This window comes from Vicugna pacos, chromosome 4 (assembly GCF_048564905.1).
Source record: "Vicugna pacos chromosome 4, VicPac4, whole genome shotgun sequence".
In the NCBI taxonomy this organism is placed as follows: domain Eukaryota; kingdom Metazoa; phylum Chordata; class Mammalia; order Artiodactyla; family Camelidae; genus Vicugna; species Vicugna pacos.
Window position 1 is genome coordinate 64,123,536 of NC_132990.1, and position 21,788 is coordinate 64,145,323.

The 21,788-nt window shown below is 40.9% G+C and overlaps 1 protein-coding gene across 4 annotated transcripts in view; it reads right to left on the reverse strand.

Moving 5' to 3' along the window:
* ASTN2 (astrotactin 2) overlaps positions 1-21,788 on the reverse strand; it is an 801,670-nt gene that overhangs the window by 287,172 nt on the left and 492,710 nt on the right. For all 4 annotated transcript variants that reach the window (XM_031677473.2, XM_072960007.1, XM_031677480.2 and 1 more), the window contains one exon: positions 10,712-10,878. In XM_031677473.2, coding sequence (XP_031533333.2) covers positions 10,712-10,878 — 167 coding nt within the window. The remainder of the gene's footprint in view (positions 1-10,711; positions 10,879-21,788) is intronic.

Here is a 21,788-nt window from a genome sequence, read left to right on the forward strand (position 1 = left end):
GGGGACAAGTTGTTAATTTTTTTTCCTTTAAGAAATATGCATTGAGAGTCAACTCTCTGCACTGCACTGTTGACAAATGTGGCAGAGATGATGTCCTGTGTTCACCACACTGGGCATTCTTTGAGGACACACTGTAGGCTAGGCATCTAAGCTTCCCTTGCAGTTGGGTGCCTTCAAGGGACCGTGTGAAGGGATTCTGAGCCACGGAATCGTGTTGATGTGATGTAAGTCACTGTAAGATCCAGCCCTTACAAACATCCTGCATGATTCTCAAGCCCTCTCTTCCCTTACTCTGGCAAGAGTGGGGGTCACATGTTCAAGATGTTTTCTGCAGGATAGAATAGGTTTGCTTCAATTACAGTGGATCCTGTGTGAACAGGAAAGCAACTTCTGCGTGCAATCTTCTGGTCTGGGAAGCTTCATTTGTTGCAGCGACATAGCCTATCTTCCCCTGGCTGACTGATTTAACACCTTTGCAGTTGGGAGTCTTCTAATAGTCTTCATCTCCATTAATCAATTGTTCTTTTAAAACCTTCACTGAAATTTTAGACGTTTGGTCATAAAAGTCCTGCACATTATCTTGTGGGGGTTTATTCATAGGTATTTATGCAATGTATTATGCTGTAGTGGTTACAAGCGTGTGTTTTGGATACGGACAACCAGAGTCCCAGCCCAGATTCCATCATTTATTGGCTATGTGACTGTGGGCAAAATCTCTCTGTACTTCCTTCTTATCTATGAAGAAGTTCCTACCTCACAGAGCCACTGTGAGGATTAAATGAATTATGTCTAAAAGACAGTGTGCCCAAGCATTTAGTAGAGTGATAGCCTCTATTATTACAGTTTCCCCACTTGAGGAATAGGATCAGTTTTTCAAGTATGCTTTCCCTTATATTTTCTAGTTAGTTATTGCTGATACTGAGGAAAGTTATTACTGATTTTTGTAAGCTGATTTTTCATCCTATCACGTAAGAAGCCCATCAGTTCTCACATGTCAACCACATTTTTCTAGATGAATGAGTATGTATTTGCCCAGTTTGGGTATTAGGATTATGCTAGGATTATGGAACAAATTAGCAGACCGTCCTTTTATTGTCTTTCTCTGGATCAGTTTACATAAGATAGGGGTTATCCATTCCTTGATGGTTCAATAGCACCTGCCTATAAAGTCCCTTGGGCTTGATGTCTTCTTTTCAATTGCAGGCATTTAGCTCTCTTATCATTTTATTTTATGTTATCTGACTGTTTAGATTTCCTACAGCACCATGACTCAAACTTGGTAATTTACATTTTCTATGAAAATAATGCATTTTATCAAGACTTTCAAGTTTATTGGCATAAAGTTGCACACAGTATTCTCACTAAATTTGTTTTATCTTCTGTGGTTCTATGGTTATGTCCCTAGCTCATTCCTAATGTGTTCATTTGTGCTCACTCTCTCTCCCCTTTGAACAAGCTTTTGCAATTTATTAGCAAGGCTCCTTTTTTTTTCCTATTTCATTTATTTCAGCCTTTATTTGTATTAATTCCTTTCTGCTGTTTTCTTTGGGCTTGTTTTATAATTCTTTTTCTGGCTTCTGGAGTTGAATGCTTCATTTGCTTATTTTTCAATCTTTCGTACTTCGTGTAAAGGCCATGGAGCTTCTGACCACTGTTTTGCCTCTCTTCCAGGAGTCTGATATGCAGCCTTCCTGCTCCTGCTCATTGCTAAAGAGGTGATAATTTGAGTTTGATTTTTTTTTCCGGACTCAAGTATTACTTAGAAGGTTACTATAGAATCATCTATTGATCTATAGATTCATCTGCTAGACACATTGTTGTTAATATCTAACATTATTGCATTCTAGTCTGAGAGTGTGGCTTGTATAATTTCTACTTTGGTGAATTTATTGAGATTCCATGTCCCTTTATTTAAGGGAGACACAAGGTGTCAAATTCAGATTTTGGATCTAAGTAAAGCTGAGTTCAAACACAGGCTATACCACTTTCCAGCTAAATGACCCTAATCAAGGCTGTTAACTACCCCAGGCCTCAGTGTCACAATTTATTAAATGGGAATAATAATAATTCTTCTCATAGGGCTGATGTGAGAATTAGAGGTAACTTACATAAAGGATAAAACAGCATCTATCATGTAGTGGCTAATTAATCCATCGGCCATTGTGATGATGATTATTAATGTCATTATGATTGTGCTAGTATTACCTATAATTGCTATTCTGTTAGCCTATCTACACTTCCCAGAGAATGTAAATTCATTTCCAGTGGTCTTGGTCCCCAGATCCTAGTTGCTGGACTTTTTTTTTGCTGGCTTCTTTCTAGATCCAGATTTCTTAAAGCCAACAGAGTTGCCTTTCTTTGCCTATTGTTTTTTTTTTGCTTCAAATTACATAATTGATAACTTCTTTGTGTCATTCATTGGAAATAAATTGTACATATAAACATATACTGTACATGTGTTTTAAATATAAAAATATATATTTATACACATGTAATTATTATATATAAGTTAAATATATACATATATGCACAAATGTGGACATACATACGTAAATGTGTGTATGTACATATATGTGTGCATATATGTATGCATCTACACACATGTATATATACAAAGCTCAGTCCTGCATTCAAGATTCCAGTCTAGTGAAATGATTTTTTCTATACATGATTGGATTTTCTCCCTATTGCAATCTATATTAGATACAATAATGGCCCACCCCAAACATCCAAGATCTAAGCCCTAGAACCCACAAAACATTACCTTACATAGTAAAAGGAACTTTGCAGGTGTGATTAGGTTAAGAATTCTGAGATAGGATAATTATTCTGGATTACCTGAGTGGGCTCAATGTAACCATAAGGGTTCTTTCTCATAAGAGACTAAGAGGTAGACAAGAGTGTCCAAGTCAGAGAAGGACATACAATTTGGAAGCAGAGCAAAGAGAGAATGACACGCAGACACAGAGACTATGACTTTGGCCTTGAAGTTCTGTTGATGCCTCGGTTTTAGAAATTCTGACATCCAAAATGGTAAAATAATAAATCTGTGTTGTTGTAAGCTACTAAGTTTGTGGTAATGCATTGTAGAAGCATTGGGAAATTAATACATAGCCCTCAGAAGAAGGTATTGCTCCCATTTTCAGAGGGAAATCTGAAGTTTAGAGAAGTGACTTGCCCATGGATATATACCTTGTCAACAGTGGTACAGTTAAATGGGAATAATAATAATTCTTCTCATAGGGCTGATGTGAGAATTAGAGGTAACTTACATAAAGGATAAAACAGCATCTATCATGTAGTGGCTAATTAATCCTAAGAGTTCATATCTCAGGAAGTGTGTATGTAAGTGTGTGTATGATTTTAGCCACATTACAAATGTTGGTGTGTAGTGACTTCCTTTTGCCTGGGGTGGGAAAAGACTGTGGCTCAGCAGGAGAGGAGATTAAAGGCCCTGGTATGCTTAGTAAGACCCTTAGAGATGCAGAGAGAGAAAGGAAAGGGAAAAAAAGGAAACTCATAAAGGCAAATGATCCTTTAAGTTTTAAAACGTGAGCAACTCTCTCACCCAAGCCACCTCAGGGTGCAGGATGATTTATGCAAAGGTCTATTTGGTTGTTGGTTTCTTTTTTTTTTTTTTTAATTTTATTTTTGTACCATGCGACATAATTGTACAGCTCCTTCAGAACATTCTGTCGTCTGGGAGATTTTCCTACAGAAATTCTAAAGAGTGTAGGCTCACAGGAAACCAGCCAAACTCCGCATGAAACTATATTTATACATATGCCAAAATGAAAAACATAGAATAAAATAAGTACGAAGATACAAACTGGGCATTTTAGCTGAAGGCAATGAATGTGTTACCCTGAACACACCCATCACATTACAGAGAGTACTAGAACTGGTTGGGATTTTTTTAGAGATTGTACCATAAAACCTTATACGTGTTTAGCCAAGAGCACATTTTGCATAATCCTTATAGCAACATCGTGAGATGGGTACTTTAATTCCAACATTGCCACCAGGGTCCCTGAGGGTTGGCATTTCAAATCCCTTGACCAAGATCACATGAGCACTTTGGAAAAGCCAGGACTTTGACTTGGATCTTCCTCCTCCAAGTCTAGGGCTCATCCCACTGCAGCACAAAGCCTGCTTCCAACCTGTTTGCTTCCCAAAAGAGGAAACTAGGACCTGAGAGAAATGGCATTTATAGAGATTCTCAAGGCAAGGTATTTATTTATTTACTTATTCATGCATTTACTCACTCATTCATTCACTCATTTCTATTCCTCAGTGGCTTATGGAATCAATAAAATTACGTGTTGAAATGCATAGGCTAGAAACTATTTTTTTAAGTAGGGTAGGAAATCAAATCCCAGAAAAAAAAAATTGAGAAAATTTAAGAAGATTTCAAGAAACTGCGTACCACACAGACTTGGACCAATGTTGGGGATGAATCTTAGTATCCTACCACCACAGCAAGAGAGAAACAAGTATGTTTTTAGCTTTGCAGATCCTGACACCTGAGAGAATTCCCCCTCCAGGGGCATCAGGACCAGGGTCCTCTGTGACCTAGCAGTGAAGGCCCTCAACCACACGGATCCCACTCACAATGTCATACAAATCTTTCTCAGGAAGGTTGTCAAGGTTGTCCCAACACTAACCAAAATGAAGATTAGTAAAACTGTTCTTGGAGTGGTCTCCATCTGCAGGTTTCACTCAAAGGAAAAATTTAGAGTTTCTAGAAAAGCCATTTTAAAGGTAACATACTCAAGGGTATTCTTCAGAAAAGAAGGAAGGGAAGGGGAGGGGAGGGAATGATATGGGGACTCTGGGCTAAATCATATAAACTGTTTCAATTACTCTGAGACTCGTAACACTTGTAAGAAACACTAGCATTTCACCAAACACTAAGAAAGGAAAAAATTTTATTAAACTCTATCAAACCATTGATAGTAAAATACATCCTAATTTCAGAAATGTGGAAACTGTGGGCACTTCAGAACCAATGAGGTATGATATGTTTCACCACCGCAGGACTTGCCAAAGCTTTTACTGTGCCCAGGTGCCCTGTGAACCTTCAAGAGACTGTTAAGAGAGCGCAGGTTCTCCCACGTGGGCTTGACCACTGGAACTTCCCCTTTTTTGTCTTTGAGCATCTTATGCAACTAACGTTTTACAGAATCCACGTTGGGAAACACCTATCTGAACGAATGGGTGGACTTCGTATGCTTCCATCGGCTGTCTGTGAATGTCTTACACCTGAGCTTTTGCAGATGTTTCAAAGAGCAGAGAGTGCAGTGTTGTACTGTTTGACAAGAACCTGGCATGTGCCTGCTCTGTGTTTACTATGAGAGGCAAATCAGAGCAGTAGAGCTCAGACGACCTTCCCTAGAAGTTGAAACCACAGCAGAACAAGTGCTTGACTGAGTGACCTCACATACTCTTGCAACTAGTTACTAACAGTAACTGTCTGCATTCTCGAGGTCAGTGTTTTCCACTGTAAAAGCCAATTTCACATTCGACAATGAAAATAAGAGGTTTCCAGTTACCAGTCGGTATTAAACACATGTATTTATCTCTTTTCCCTCCTAAATTCACATGAAAATGACATGAAGCGGATATGCTAGTAAGGACTATTTGAGGCTGGATGTGCTTTTTGAACTCATATTTTTACATACATTTTCACTGCATTTTAAAGTAAACTATATTTAAATGCATTCAGTATATTCAGATTAGAAGAGAGTAACTGGGGGAATCTCCCTCCCCAGTGTCACTTCCTCACTGACTGTGAGACATTTTGGGGCCTGGCTTCCTCTTCCAAATGAGCTGAGAAATACTGAAACTTCAAACATGTTGATGACATTGCTCACTACTTATATAAGTACATACAGGAAACATCTCTCAGCAAATTATGTCAGGAAAACAAAGCAAAACAAAACAAAACAAAACAAACTTACCCCACCCCCCAAAAAATGACAACCTTCTTTTTCTCAAGCAAGGACAACTGTATAATCCATTATACATTTTTTTCTGTTTACTTTGGTTGCCAAGACAAATGGAGCTAAATTTATCTCATGTTGAGTAACTCCCCCATTTCCAGCTCCCAAAATTATTTTCTCCCTTTCCCTTCCTCTCCTTACAAATGACTCTGATCGGTTCTATATTGATACTATCTGGTTTTTTAATAGGTTGGATTTATGTGGATGATATTAAATTCTCTTGGAAGAATGCACAGTATACACAGCAAACACACAGGCACAAATGAAACAAATGTGGTTGCTAGATAACTTGCCTAGGTCTTGGAGAGAGGTAATGCTTCCTCACCCGTAAGATTCATCGTAAGTGTTCCATCTTAGCATCCAATGACCTTCTCAACCTAGCTCAGACTCACCTGCTTCTCTCTACCACACTGGTACCTGTGCTCCATCAACATCAACCAGGACCGAGTGAGGCTCAAATACCTGTCCCCAATGTTGCCTTTGCCCCTAGTGGGTAAGGACTTCGACTCAGTGCTTCCTTGCATTCTCAGCACCCCAGCAAAAAGACCAGGCACAGAGTAGGTGCAACAGATCTTAGGTGGATGAAATCCTTAATTCAATGATTATGGCTTTGGAGAAGCCCTTGGGCAAGCAGTGGGGTAAGATAACAGGGGCACACAGGTGACTAAGATGTGGTCCCTGCTCAGTGTGATAGAGACCAGACAGGAAAGCAGGTCAGCAAGGGGGCTATCACCAGGAGAAGCAAGGGAGGCTGTGTGACCCCAAAGAAAAGACACTTTACCCAGTTTTGAGGAACTTGGCCTGAATAGGGGCTGACTAGCCAGCACAGCTAGCCAGAGGGCCAGTCTGCAAGAAGCGGCAAGATGTCACTGGGATAAATTAGAATTGGAGGCAAAATGTCTATGGCCCTCTCCCCGGTTAAGAGGGCCCTGGGGGTAGAAAAGAAAAAAAAAAGGCAAGAAAAGAAGTCCTTTCTATACATGTTTTTACCTCACTTAATAAACATTGAGCCAATATTTAAATAGTATCAACTAGAGAGGACAAAGCATTACACTCAGCTCCAGGGTAACCACACATCTCATCTTGGCACTCTCGTAGGGCTCAGAGAAGACTTGTGGGAGAAGGTAACGCCTACACCAAGACTTGAAGATGAAACAGAGCATTCAAGCTAAAGACCACAGACATATGAGGGGCAGTGGGAACAATACTGAAAACTCCCAAAGCTGAAGCAAAGAGGCCTAATTCAGGAATAAGGATGTAGCTGGAAATGTAGCTGGAGAGGCCAGACTGGGAACAACTCCCATGGCCATGACAACTGAGGAACTTCATTTATTTATGAATTGAGCACCCACTATGTGCCGGGCACTGTTCTAAGGTCCCAGATATAAAGCAGTAAACGGGACATGCACTTCAGTCACTGGAAGATTAAATGAGGTGGCTTTATTCCTATTAGACTAATTATAACAACCATTCACTGAGTCTTAAGTGTGTTGGCCCCTGTGCACATATAATTTCATTTAATCCTCACAATGGTGCTGCAATCACATGAGACAAGAGATGTTTAGCAACTTGCTCAAAACCACACAACCAAAAGTGGCCAGAGGCCAGCAGTGACATCAGATCTGTCTGTCTTGACTAATACTGGGGCCACATGGACTGGGTTTGAATCCCAATGCCCCCATTTACCAGTTATGTGACCTTCATCAAGTCACTGAATCCCTCTGTGCCTGTTTTTTTGGACAGTATATCGAGATCATAATATTAGTACCTCCCTGGTAGAGTTGTTAGAAGAATTCAATGGGCTGATGCAATCAAAGCACTTAGCACAGTCTTGGCATGTAGGAAGTGCTTAATAAGTGTTAGCCACTATTATTAACCTGGCTGCAAATAGGTTTGTTAAACCTGTGCTACCCAGGAAGCTCTCAGGAAGGACACAGAGCCCTGAGCAAGTTGACAAGGTCCCCTTGAGCGAGGGTTTGTTTTCCTTGCTTAATTCAATAGCATGCCACTTCTCCTGACCAACTTCCACACAAGTACCTGCTAATGGCTTTCGTTGTTCTGTTTACAGTGCTTCTAACAAGTGTGGCTAACTTCTCATTTGCATCCTTAATACACAATTTTAAAAGCATGTTGACACTGCAGTTGGTTTTAGGAGACCTGGGTTTTTCGCTCTTTTTTTCTTTTGTCCTGTTTATGGGCAGTTGGATGAGCTGCAACAGCTCAGAGCACACTCCCAACTCTCCCAATTCAGTCTGATTTAAAACTTTCAGAGAACTTTCTGGGTAGGGAAGGTTAGTTCATCCTGATCTCACAGACCTTAAAACCATGAGGTTGAGCACCTCAGGTCACTGAGCAACCGGAGGGCTGTTGTCGCTACTATCATTCACCTGAGCTATTTTATTTAACAGATACAGAGAGTGTTAACTCTGCACAGGGCACCACTCCAGAGGACTTTACAAATATTATTGTGAATTGTGATGCAACTAATGTAATGCATTTAATCCTCATTAACAATTCTACAGAGAGAGGCTATTAGGGTCCCTATTCTGCAGATGAGGAAACTGAGGCACAGAGATGTTAAGCAACTTTCTCAAGGTCACACAGCCAGAAACAAGTGTGCTACATTACTAGCCATATGACCTTGGGCATATTACATAACCCTAATGGAGTAATAAATTACAAATGACTTTGCACCCTTCACAACCATCATTATGTTAAGGTAGGTATTAAAATTTTAGAGATGAAGAAACTGAAGGGCAGGGGTCCTAAGAGGCTTGGCTGATGTCAGAGAGAAAATTAGTGGCAGAGTTCGGATTAGAACCCAAGTCTATAGATTCTCCTTGACCGCTGCAGTGCGCTACGGGTGAAAGGCGGTGATAGTTTCTATGCCAAAATCCATTACTGCTGCGGCCCCTGCTGTTCCTGTTATTTGCAGCAGGACACCCCTCCCCCAAGTACAATAACAATGGCAGGAACACAGCTGATTCAGTTTTCAAGCCTGAGACCCAAGCCCATGCATAATTTACTCAATGCTGCCCTGCAGTCACTTAAGCTGAGGAGAGACCCTATAAATTCAAGTTTGCATGCACTAATTTATTTCTTATTTATTCTACTGATACATATCGAGGGCCTCCAGCGAGCTGCTCTAGCACCTGCTCAAAGGCGCCTGCAGTGCCAAGTGTAACTGGGGCAGAGGGCGGGGAGACCCTGAAAAAAGCCCCAGAAGGAAAACCAGACCCCATGGACTAGAGCCATGCAGGTAAAATTAATTTTCTGTTGAACTGAGATTAGCCCATACACATTCGTTCACCTCCTCTTTCGTGATAAGTAGGGCTGTAAAGGTTGTTAAATGCTTTATTCACTTTTCTGCCTTAGTAAAGCAATGAGCGCACTTCAGTGACTGACATTCCTGCATGAGCAAAGGATTATTTTTCTGAGTCACAGAATGTCAAAAGGGGAGCAAGTTTTCCAAGACGAAGATATTATCAGAAAGGGAAGGAAGAGAAGGAAAAAGGCTGCCATTTTCTTGAGTGACTGCTGAGGACCAAATGCTATGCTAGAAGCTACCCATGGCAGAGGTCTCCCCGTGCAGACTTTTTCAATATGGAAAACAATAATTACTGGAAGAACTACTAAGGCATTGTCCAAAGATATGATTTCACAGGTGGTCAAACTGTGGCCCAGAGAGGGATAGTGACTTGTCCCAGGCCACTCAGCAAGTTGGTCCCAACATGCTCCCCTACTTTTTTACTTTTTATTTTTATTGAAGTACAGTTGATTTACAATGGTACATTAGTTTCAGGTGTAAGGTAAAGAAAGTGATTCAGTTAGATATATACATTTATATATATTCTTTTTCAAATTCTTTTTCATTATAGGTTATTACAAGATACTGAATATAGTTCCTTGTGCTATATAGTAGGTTCTTGCTGTTTATCTATCTTGTATATAGTACTGTGTATATGTTAATCCCAAACTCCTAATTTATCCCTCCCCTCACACTTTTCTCCTTTGATAGGCATAGGCTGCTTTCTGTGTTTGTGAGTCTATTTCTGGTTTGTAAATAGGTTCACTTGTATCTCAGTAAGTTGGTTCCAACATGCCCCTTCTTTCACGCTCATCCTAATTTTAAAACTCAGCTGAATTCTTAGCATGAGTGAAAACTTCCAGCTTTGCCTGCATTGTTTCTTTTCTACCTCACTTCCCCCAATTAATTATCCTTACCGATAGGGGCATTAGGGTAAAGAAAGGGTAAACTCTGAACTTGGCAGTGTTTGATCCCTGCAGAAATAGAGTTGAAAGCCTGGGCTAAGCCCGTGTTCTTAAGCATCACACCTGCTGGTTTCTTAGTGACACTTCAAGATGCCTGCTTTTGTCTCCAAAATACACTCACCTGGGGTACAGGGTCGATGCAGAAGGGGCGAGAGACTTCTGCAGAAAAAAATCCTGACCCTAGGATGCAGCTTGAGCATGGATTCCATTTGTTATAATCATAAATCAATTATTTATTTTTCTTCTTCCATGCTTCTTCTAAATACCTAACAAAAGGTTATACTGTTGCCTTTTGCCTCTTGGGCTGAAAAAGCAGAGGCAGAAAGGCCATCTCATTGAAGGTCAGTCCCAGCCGGGCTGAGCTACAGTTCCTGACCTTTTTCTGCATCCCCCGCTGCTGAGAAGGCAGTGGCTGGGCCTCGGGGACAGAGACTCACCCGCAGAACATGAAGATGGTGCTGGAGGTGGCGTCGTAGGGCAAAGGCAGTGTCTGCTGCAGGCATAGCTGCTCACAGCCACCGTTGAAGCCATCGGAGCAGTCGATGCCTTTGGAGTGGTCATAGCAGCCGGAGCCGTCCTTCATGGGCCTCAGCTCCTCCGGGCACTGCTCAGAGAGAGAGCAACAGGGTGGTTACAGATGAGGAGGTGATGGGTCCCTTCGCACCTTCTGCTCCCATCTCCTGAAAAGGGGCAAATTAGACTTTGAACCTGTATTGGGACCACAGAGCCAGGTTCAAAGTCTAATTTGGCCAACTAACAGCTGTGTGGCCTTGGACAAATTCCTTTACCTCTCTGAACCTCAGCGTGCCTACCTGTAAAATGGAAAGTGGTACAGTTGTGAGAATGAAGAGAGATAATGTCTGCAAATGGCTTAACCGTATAGCAAATGTTAGCTGCTATTGATAGTGACCTTGCTGGGATCATCACCATGACTGGGTTTATTACTGTCCAGTAGGGTCACTTTGGGAGGTAGCCTACCAATAGGTGTTTAAATTCCAGATCTGCCCCTTCTCCCTGTGTGACCTGGGGCAAGTTACTCTCCCTCTCTGAGCTTCAAGTTCCTTATCAGTTAAATAAGCATAACGCCTGCCCCTTGGATTTGTTGTCACATTGAAGTTGGATCATGCCTGGTGTATAACTTATTTCAGAATTTGGCATGTAATTTGGTACTCGTCAAATGTGGGTTCTCTTATGATTCTGAGTATCTTAAAGCATCACTTCTTCTCCATCCTTGTGCCTAAAGTCCTAAATGAGATTCCTACATTCCCACAAAGCCCTCCTGAACAGTTTGCTGGCCACCATCTGACCTCCTCTGTACCATCCTGTAATGGCCAGCAGGGTGACATTTCTAAATAACATCACTCCTCAGCCTAGATAAATACATGACTTCTAAACAACAACTACAAATTGAATTTTCTAAAGCTAATAGCCAAGGTCCTCTGCAGATGATACCAAGCCCTCTGCCTGGCCATGTGCATATTCCTCCATAAAACCAAATGGGCTCCGGCCACTAAAATGCCCCAACAATCCCAACCTTGAGTGACCTCAGCTGAATGCTCTTGTCGATGTTCCTGGCAGCTGCTAAGTGCTCCGTGAATGGACGCTCTTACACCCTAGGGAAACTTGGTTATTTATTTAATTTAGTTCCCTATCATTTGATGAGGCTGAGCTCATCTCCAGTCCAGCAGATGCAGAAGCAGTTCTAACTCTCCGGAGTTGGGGAGAGAAAATGAGGTACTAGGTTTTCATTTCAGCCACCCTGCTGGCATTTTCTGTCCACCAAGATTAACACCCGGAGCCCAGCCCTCCTCATCCATCACTGGACATCGCTGATTAAAATGCCCTCCCAATGTTTCTCTCCTCCCAACCAACTCCCTCGTCCCCTCCCCAAACCGTCATCCTAAACAACATCAATAACAAAACACACACGCAAAAATTAATTTACAAAAACCACAGTAACAAAAAAAGGTCAGCCCTCTTGGAAATTAAATTTCACCTAAGAAAAATCTGTAATTACAAATGCATGAGAGAATTCTTCGAGGCATTTGAGACTGGCGCCAGGAAGGGTGACAGAGGGAGTGGGTTATAAATGGCCTTTGTCAAGCTGCCGAAAGGTTATAAAACTGGCTACATTTTGTGCTTAAAAAGAAAAATCAATTTTCCATGTGAGTGAAGTGCTGTACATATTAATACAAGCTCAGAGGAGGCCCTGCTTGTCTCTGAATGTTCACTGTCAGACAGGAAGGTGCCTAGTCCTGGGGTCATTTGGAGAGACTTGTGCTGGTACAGGGGGCTGGGTCTGACTGTCTGCAAAGACTCAGAGATGTGTGCTGGAAGGAAGGGCAGACCTTCTTGCCAGGTCACCGGAAATACCTGGGGCAGGGTATTACTCACAGTTCTTTCCATCCTTCACTGAAAAAATATGTTCTATAATCCAGGCAGACTCTAAACACTTTATCTGTTTTAACTCGGTTAATCCTTATGGCAAACCTGTAAGGTCATACGGTAGGCTAAGGATGACTCCCAAAGATACGTCCTCATCCTAACCCTTGGAACTCATGCTACTTTCTATTGCCAAAAATTTTTTTTCAGATATAATTAAATTAAAGCTCTTGAGATGAGGAGACTACCCTGGATTTCCCAGGTAGGTCCAAATGCTGTCACAAATGTCCTTATAAAAGAGAGGAATGGAGAGATTATACACACAGAGAAGGCCATGTGAGGGTAGAGCAGAGATTGGATGATGGGGCCACAAGCCACCAAATGGTACAGTCACTGAAAACTGGGGAGGCAAGGACACATTCTCCCCTAGAGATCCTGGAGGGAGCAGGACCCTGCTGACATCCTGATTTTAGACTTCTGGCCTCCAGGATTGTGAGAGAAAAATTTTCTGTTTTCTTTAGAAACGGACATAGAAAACAAACTGTGCTTACCAAAGGGGAAAGTAGGGGGAAGGATAAATTAAGAGTTTGGGATTAACAGATACACACTACTATCTATAATACAGATAAATAACAAGGACCTACTGTATAGCACAGAGAACTATAATCAATTTCTTGTAATAAGCTATAATGGAAAAACATCTCGAAAAAGTACATATGTTGTTTGTATAGGTATAATTGAATCACATTACTGTATAGTTGAAACTAACATTGTAAATCAACTACACTTGGATAAAAAGTAAAATTTAAAAAAATTCTGTTTTCTTAAGCCACCCAGTCTGCTAAGCCAATCTTGAATTTCTAATCCTCAAAAAATGATGTGAGATAATAAATGCTTTTTGTTTGAAGCTGCTCCATTTTGGGATAATTTGTTACACAGCAATAGGTAACTAATACAGTGAGATAAATGCATTAAGTGCTTGGCATAGTGTTCAGCAAATGGTAGCTGCTGTTCTGAGTATTATGAAGAAGCTTAAGATCTAATTTGAGAAATAAGAAATCAGCCAGAAAACAAACATGAAGAAGCCCAGTTAATTTGAATGGGAAAGTGGAAATTCCGCAAATGTGATTGACCAGAGAATAGGGCAGCCTTGTTCAGGGAAGTCTTCTTAGAGGGAAGAGATGGGTGTCACTGGAACAAAAGGGAGATTCTGGTGTCCTAAAAGGACAAAGATCAGAACTCAGCCCAGGCACACCATTCGCCTGCCTTGTGACCTTGGGCAAGGCCTTGAACCTAACTGGGCCTCGGTTTTCTCTTTTTAAATGAGGGAAACAGTTTGGAGACAAGAACATAAGGACTGACATCAGTCCTGAATTCCACATGGGTCTTTGACACCAAGCATCCAGGCAAATGCCTCACCTTAGAGACAGCCTCGGGTTCCTCATCTGTAAGATGGAAATAAGAATGCTTCTCTGGGAGGCATTTCTGGAGACCCTCAAGGAAAACAACCTAAAGTGTCTGGCTCAGAACCTGGCATACAATAGGCACTCAAGAAATGAAGGACAAATGATGAATACATGAAGCAAGTAATAAATGAATGAGCCCCCTGGCCACCTCAGAAAACCTAACTGGGACTATCAGCTTAGTTTTTCTTTCTTAATCATGTAAGTCCTTCATCGGATCATTTAACAGATGTTTACTGGACATACACTCAGTGCTAAACAAACAGGCTAGATGCTGGAAACAAAGTCATAAAAAAGACAGACAAGACCCTGCTGTCGTGGAGTTTAAATTCTAGAGAGAAGACAAATGATTAACAAGTAAAGAAATACAGTGATTCTTTCAAAAAGTTAAAAAGTATGACAAAAGTATAATGTGATTAAAAAAAGTGAATTGAGGGTGGAGTAAAGGAAGCATAAATGGAGAATCTGAGCTAAGCCTGAAAAATAAGTGGAATCTCCCTGGTGAATATAAGTGGAAAGAGTTATCAGAGAAGGAACAGCAAGTATGACAGTCCTGAGGCAGTAACAGTGTTGGCCTGTCCATGGAACAAGGAGGTCAATGCCCTCGAAGCTCCATGAGCCCGGGGAAAACAAGATTAGCGCAAGACAAGGGGTGAGAGGTAGGAAGTGACCAAATCACTTAAGCCAGGGGTTGGCACACTATAGTCTGTAGGCCAAATCCAGTCAGAGGCCATGTTTTTTCTAAAATTATATATATTTTAACATTTTGAGATACTTACAGATTCACATGCAGCTGGAAGAAATACTATAAAACAGACATCCAGTGTATTGCCAGTTTCCCTCAATGGTAATATCTTGTAAAACTATACTAAAACATCACAACCAGGACATATACACTGATAATCAAAATATATAACATTTCCATCACTACATAGATTCCTTCTGTTGCCCTTTTAAAGCCATGTCTACTACCTCCCTGATGCGCTTGGAAACCACTGATATGCTCTCCATTTCTACAATGTTTGTCATTTCAAGAGTATTACATAAATAACCACAGAGTTTTTGACCTCTTAGGGGGGGTTGATTTCTTTTTTCATTTGGCATAATTCTCTTATTCATCCAGGTAGCAGCATGTGTCAATAGTTCCTTTTTCATTGCACAGTATTATTCTGTGCTGTGCATGGACTATAGTTTAACTGTTTGCTTCATAAAGGACACTTGAGTCATTTCCTGTTCATGGCTGTTATGAATAAGGTTACTATAAACATTAGTGTGCAGGTTTTTGTGTGGACGTAAGTCTTCATTTCTCTGGGGGGGAAAAAAGGCCAACGAATGTAATTTCTTGATCACATGGAACTGCATGTTTAATATTTTTATGGAGCTGCCAAACGTTTCCAGGGTGATTGCACTATTTTAAATCGTCACCAGCAATGCATGAACAATCCAGTTTATCCACATCCTCATCAGCATTTGATATTGTCAGTACTTTTTACTTTAGCCATCCTAGCAGGTGTGTAGTAACATCCCACTATGGTTTGCATTTGCATTTCCCTAATAGTTAACGATGCTGAATCCCTTTTGTGCTTATTTTCCATCTTTATATCCTTCTTGGTGAGATGTCTCGTGATGTCTTTTGCTCATTTTATAATTGGATTGTTTGTTTTTACCATTGCTAAGATTTGAGAGCTCTTTATATATTCTAGACACTAGACTTTTGTCAGATAAGTGGTTTTCAAATGTTTTCTCTCCCACTCTGTAACTTGTCTTCTCATCTTCTTCAACTGAGTTTTCACAGAGCAAATGTTTTTAACTTTGATGAAATCCAAGTTATCATTTTCTCTTTTATGGATCATAAAATCTATATCTTAGAGTCTCAGAATTCTCCGCCAAGCTCAAATCTCAAAGATTTTCTCGAGAGAGAGAGAGAATGTGTGTGTGTGTGTTCTAGAAGTGTTATAGCCTTATGTTTTACAATTAATTCTGTGATACATTTCAAGTTAACTTTTGTACGAGGTATAAGGTTTACACTGAGGTTTACATCTCCAGTGAAACTATCCAAACATAGAGATTTCTTTGGGGGGAGTTTTTGGGTTACAATTTCCATTTTCTTAGTAGTTCTAGAGATATTCAAATATCTATTTCAAATTGGGTGAGTTGTGGTATTTTGCATTTTTCAAGGAATTGGTCCATTTCATCTAGGTTGTCAAGTAAATGTGTGTAGTTATTTGTAGTAGTTCTTTCTTAATCTTTCTGGTGTCTGTAGTGATACCGCCTGTCTCATTCCTGATATTAGTAACTTATATCTTTCCTCTTCTTTAATGGTCTTGCTAGGTTTTTTTTCTTTTTTCAGTTTCCTTGACATTTTCAAAGAATCTTTTTTTGTTTGTTTCGTTGATTTTGATCTATTTTTCTGTTTTCAACTGCATTGATTTCCTTTCTTCTGTTTGCTTTGACTTTGTTTTGTTCTCCTTTCTGCAGTTTCTCAAGGTGGGATCTTAGATTCCTGATTTGAAACTTCTCTCCTAATGTGTGCATTTATGGCTATACATTTCCTTCTCATTAAGTATAAAGGCTTTTACTTTAAGGAAAAGGATGAATTACTGCACTAGCTATGTCCCATACAGTTTGATATACTGCTTTTTTTATTTCATTCAGTTCAATGTATTTTTTATTTCCCTTGAGACTTCCTCTCTGACCCATGAATTATTTAGAAATGTGTTGTGTAGCTTCCAGGTACTTAGAGAATTTTCTGTTATCTGTTATTGCTTTCTAGTTTGATTCTTTTGTGGCTGGAGAATCATACTCTGTATGATTCAAATTCTTTAAATTTGTCGAGACTTTTATCAGGGCCCAGAATATGGTCTATCTTGGTACATGTCCCATAGGTACTTAAAAAGAATGTGTGTTCTGTTGTTGCTGGGCAGTGTGTCCTATAAGTGTTAGCTAAATCCTTTTGGTTAATGGTGTTACTGAGTTAATCTATAATATTGCCAACTGTCTAATTATTCTATTGGTTGTTGAGGGCAGAATGTAAAAAGATCCAACTATAATTGTGGATTAGTCTATTTTTCCCTTCGGTTCAGTTAGTTTTTGCTTCAAACATTTTGCAGCTCTGTTGTTTGATGCACAAATATTAAGGCTTCCTATGTCTTCTTGGTGGATGGCCCTTTCATTATTATCCAATGTCCTTTTCTGGTAATTTTCTTTGTTCTCAGGCCTGCTTTCTATGGTATGAATACAGCTACTCCAGCTTTTGCTTGATATGTATGTTTTTTTCGATCTGTTTACTTTCCACCTGCCTAAATCATTATACATGAAATGAATTTCTTGCAGAGAGCATGTAATTGAGTCATGATTTTTGACCTACACTGCCAATTTCTGTCTTTTAATTTGTGTGTTTAGATCACTTACATTTAATGTGATTATTGATACTTTGGAGCTCAAGTCTACTGTTTTATTTTCTATTTTCCGATCTCTGATTTTCATTTCTCTGCTTTCTTTGTCTTGCCTTCCTGTGGGTTACTCGAACTTTTTTTTTTAGAACTCCTTTTTAATTTTTCTCTAGTATTTTTGGGTGCATCTCTTTCTGTAGTTTTTAGTGGGTTGTTCTAATATGCATAACTTTCCACGGTCTACTGGTGTCATTATTTTACCAGCTTAACTGATGTACAGAAAGCTTACCTTACTTTGTGTCCCTTTATCCTCTCTCATTTATAATATAATTTTCTTAAATATTCCTCTAAATATACAGTCATCCCTTGGTATCAGCAGCAGATTGGTTCCAGGAGCCCATGCAGATACCAAAATCCACAGAAGCTCAAGTCCTTCATATGGCCTGAAACAGTGACTACAATCAGTCCTCGGTATCTGCAGGTTTCACAGCCACAGAATCAACCAGCTGGGAAATTTACATCTGAGGTTGGTTAAATCTGTGGATGTGAAAAACCTGGGGATATCAGGTGGACTATAATCAAGACCACATCAGACAATGCTGTCATTTTGGCTTTAACCATCAAGTGTAATGAAAATAGCTCAAGAGGAGAAGGAAGGTCTAATGCATTTATTCTTGCTTAATTGTGTTCTTCCTTCCTTTCCAATGTTCTAAGGTTCCTTCTTTTGTGATTTCCTTTCTGTTTGGGTAAATTTCATTAGCCTCTTTCTTTATAGTAAGTCCATAGGTGACAAATTCTCTCCGTTTTCCTTCATCTGAGAATGTCTGCATTTCTCCTTCATTCCTGAAGGATACTTCACTGGACCCAGGATTCTGGGTTGACAGCTTATTTTTATTCAGCACTTGAAAAATTTTGTGCCTCTTCCTTTTGGCCTCCCTGATTTCTTATGAGAATGCCACCACCCCTCATTTCATATTTTCCCTTAGATGGCATTTCTCTCTCCTTGCTTTTAAGATTTTTCTTTTGAAAAACTAAAGATATTTTCAGAGACTGGACTATGATGTGTTGGTGTGGATTTCTTTGTGTTTACCCTTGAGTTTGCCCAGCTTTTTGAGTCACTGCAAAATGATTCATTTTGCTAAACTGGATACGTTTTCAGCCATTATTTCTTTGGGACCTTTTCCAGTCTTATTCTCTTTTTTTCTTCTTCTGGGACTCTAATGACACAAATGTTAAATCTTTTTTACAATCTCACAGGCCTTTGAGACTGTGAGCGTTTTCTTTTTCAATCTATTTTCTCTCAATATTCAGAGTAAGTAATTTCTATTGTTCTGTCTTTAAGTTTACTGGTTATTTCCTTGCCCTCTTCATTCTGCTGGTGAGTCAATCCCCTGTGTGTTTTTTCAAATGCAATTATTGTATTTTTCAGTGATATAATTTCCATTTGCCTCTCCTTTGTATCTTCTACATCTTTGCTGAGATTTTTCTATTTTTTTATTCATTTGTGTTTATAATTATTTAAGCATTTTTATGATGGAAATCTTAATGTATTTGTCAGATAAATCTAGTATCTCTGTCATCTTGTTAGTGGCATTTACTGGTTTTTTTTTTTTTCATTCTGTTTGAGATCTCCCTGGTTCTTGGTATGACAAGTGATTCTCAATGGAAACCTAGACATTGGGACATTATGGTACGTTACTATTTTAAAATTCCGTATCTTATTTAAACTTTTTTTTCTTTTTTTAAATCTGGCTTGTTCTGACACTGCTCCAATGGGGAAAGGGGAAGCATAACTTATCACTGCCAGAGGGAGGCAGAATCCCAGTTTCCCCACTTGGCCTCCACTGATACCCAAGAGAAGGGTCCCCATTACTGCAGGGGGTGGTGGTCATCTGACTCCCTATTAGGACTTTACTGATACCTTCCTGGATGGAATGGTAGGCACGCCCAGTTACTGTTCCCCACTGGGCCTCCATTGATACCATGTGGGTAAGGAGGGTGGCTACATTCCTCCTGATCAATGGTAATGGTCCTGACTTTCTGCTAGGCCTCTTCTGGCAATATTTCAGCAGGAAGGGGGAAGAGCATCCTATTACTGAAAGTTGGGGTAGAAGTCCAGGCTCTTCATTTAGTCTCCACTGACTATGGATGGAGTGACTCCCTTGGGTGGGAGTGGGAGGGTTGCTCATTACCTCTCAGTGAGGATTAAAGTCTTGGCTCCTTACCTGGCCTTCTCTGACACCACCCCTCCACCACCACAGCAGAGAGGGGGACTGGGTTGTGAGATTATCTCACTACAGCCTGCTAAGGATGGAACCTAGTTCCCTGCTTGGCCTTTATTAGCGTGGGTGGAGGAGGGGCCATGCTGTTATTATTTATTATTATTTTTCCTGTGATGTTCGGCTGGAATTGAATGGTTAGTGTCTTAAATTTTCTGTCTTGGTTGGATGCCCTTTTCCTGATACTTTGGCTGAAGAAAGCAGCTTTTTCTTCCTCTTTTTCTTCATTTGTTTGTTTTTGTCTTTATCAGCATTTCTGAGTTGCTGGCTCCTTCAGCTCCAAGCCTGGGACATTATGGGGCAAAAAGAAAATCCAGGTGATTGACCATCATGTCTTCCCTTGGGTCTCAAAGACCCCAGCTGGTGTGGCTTCTTCCACAGTCTTATATTTGTTTTACATATATCCTCCAGAGTTTTTAGTTGTATTTAGTGGGAGGAACAGAGAAAAGGCATCTCCCCCACAGCCCATTTTTGCACAGCCCTGGAGCTAAAAATGTTTCCTTACTTTTTAAAGCTTTTGTTTGTTTGTTTGTTTTTGGTTTCTTTCTTTGTTTAAAGAAGAATATAAGAGACAGGCACACACACACACACACACACACACACACACACACACACACACACGTAAGGACCACATGTGACTTGCAAAGCCTAAAATATTTACTACAGGGTCCTTTATACAAGACAGCTGCTGACCCCTGACTTCAGCCACCAGAAGGCATCTCGAGTTTATTCTGAGCACAACTGGAAGGCACTGGAGGGTTGTTGGCAGGAGGAGTGAAGTGATTTGATTTGCTACTTTGAAGAGACTACTGCAGTTAGTGAATTCAGTTATCTCTAAGTACTTTCTTAGAGCTCACAGAAGGAGCCTTGGGAGGCAGGCTCTGTGGGACAAGGAGAGGGCAGGAGAAGGAGGGCAGGTCCATCTGATAATGACCCCATTCTTTGGAGTGCTGCTCCTTTTCCTGAGATTTTACAGTAAGTAGGTGAGAGAGCTTGGGGTCTAACCCAGGACAGCTGGGCTCCAGAGCTTCACAGCCCCTATGCTGCTCCATCTCAGACGAGAACCCACAGGTAGACCCTGGGCCTGGATTCCTGAGTCTTGAGGCCTTGAGGGGTCTGAGCAGGGAGAGGGGCAGCTGGGGGATTCCCAGCTGTTTCCATGCCAGGCTGGCCTTGCCTTGCTCTCTGCCTCCCCCTCCCTCCCCTACGCCTGCTCTGTTCTCCTTCCCAGTCGACTTTTCATCAGCACCAAGCTATTTGTTTCTGTTTGTAATTATGCATTTTAATGTTCATTAATTATGGAATGCAAATTGTTCCGAGTGCAAAATTTGTAATGTGTTGTTCCACCACCCCACCCCCAGTTCTAGAAGGTGGACCAGCTGTTCTAAGCAGAAGGGAAAACAACCAACTTACAAAAGAGAGTAACTTTTCCTGGGGCCTGAGTGACTCATACAGAGAACAAGCCCGAGGGATTTCCTGGTAGTGCTTGAGGAGAGACCTGCCCCTCCCCAGGTGACAGGAGTGATACCTCCATTCTTTCCTACTGCCTGGGGCCTGAGAGGCAGGGTGGGGTAGTGGACCTCTTACTAGCCGCCACCTGGAGCTCATCACACAGCTGCTCTGACCCTCAAGTTAAGTGGAAAGTGGCAGGCAGGTGGGACGCTGGAGATACGCCTGATCCCAGCAAGCCCCCGTCTGCACCAGGATGGCTCTCCAGAGAGCTGAGGTCCGGCTCTGCCTGGCCTTGGTCTCTGACTGGCTGGGTGGCCTCAGGCAAGTACCTCCCACTCTCTGAGTCTGTTTCCTCTACTACAAAATGAAAGACGCTGGGCAATAGGACGTTGGAGTGGCCTTTAAGCTCTGAGCTGCTTGGTTTCTGTCAAAGCAGCTATGAATCGTGAAAAGGGGAGAATCAGGTCTAAAGTTATTTCAGAAGAAAATGGAGAATCCTCTTTGAAGTGACAGAGCATGCTTTAAGAAATCTCAAGGATGCCTCCA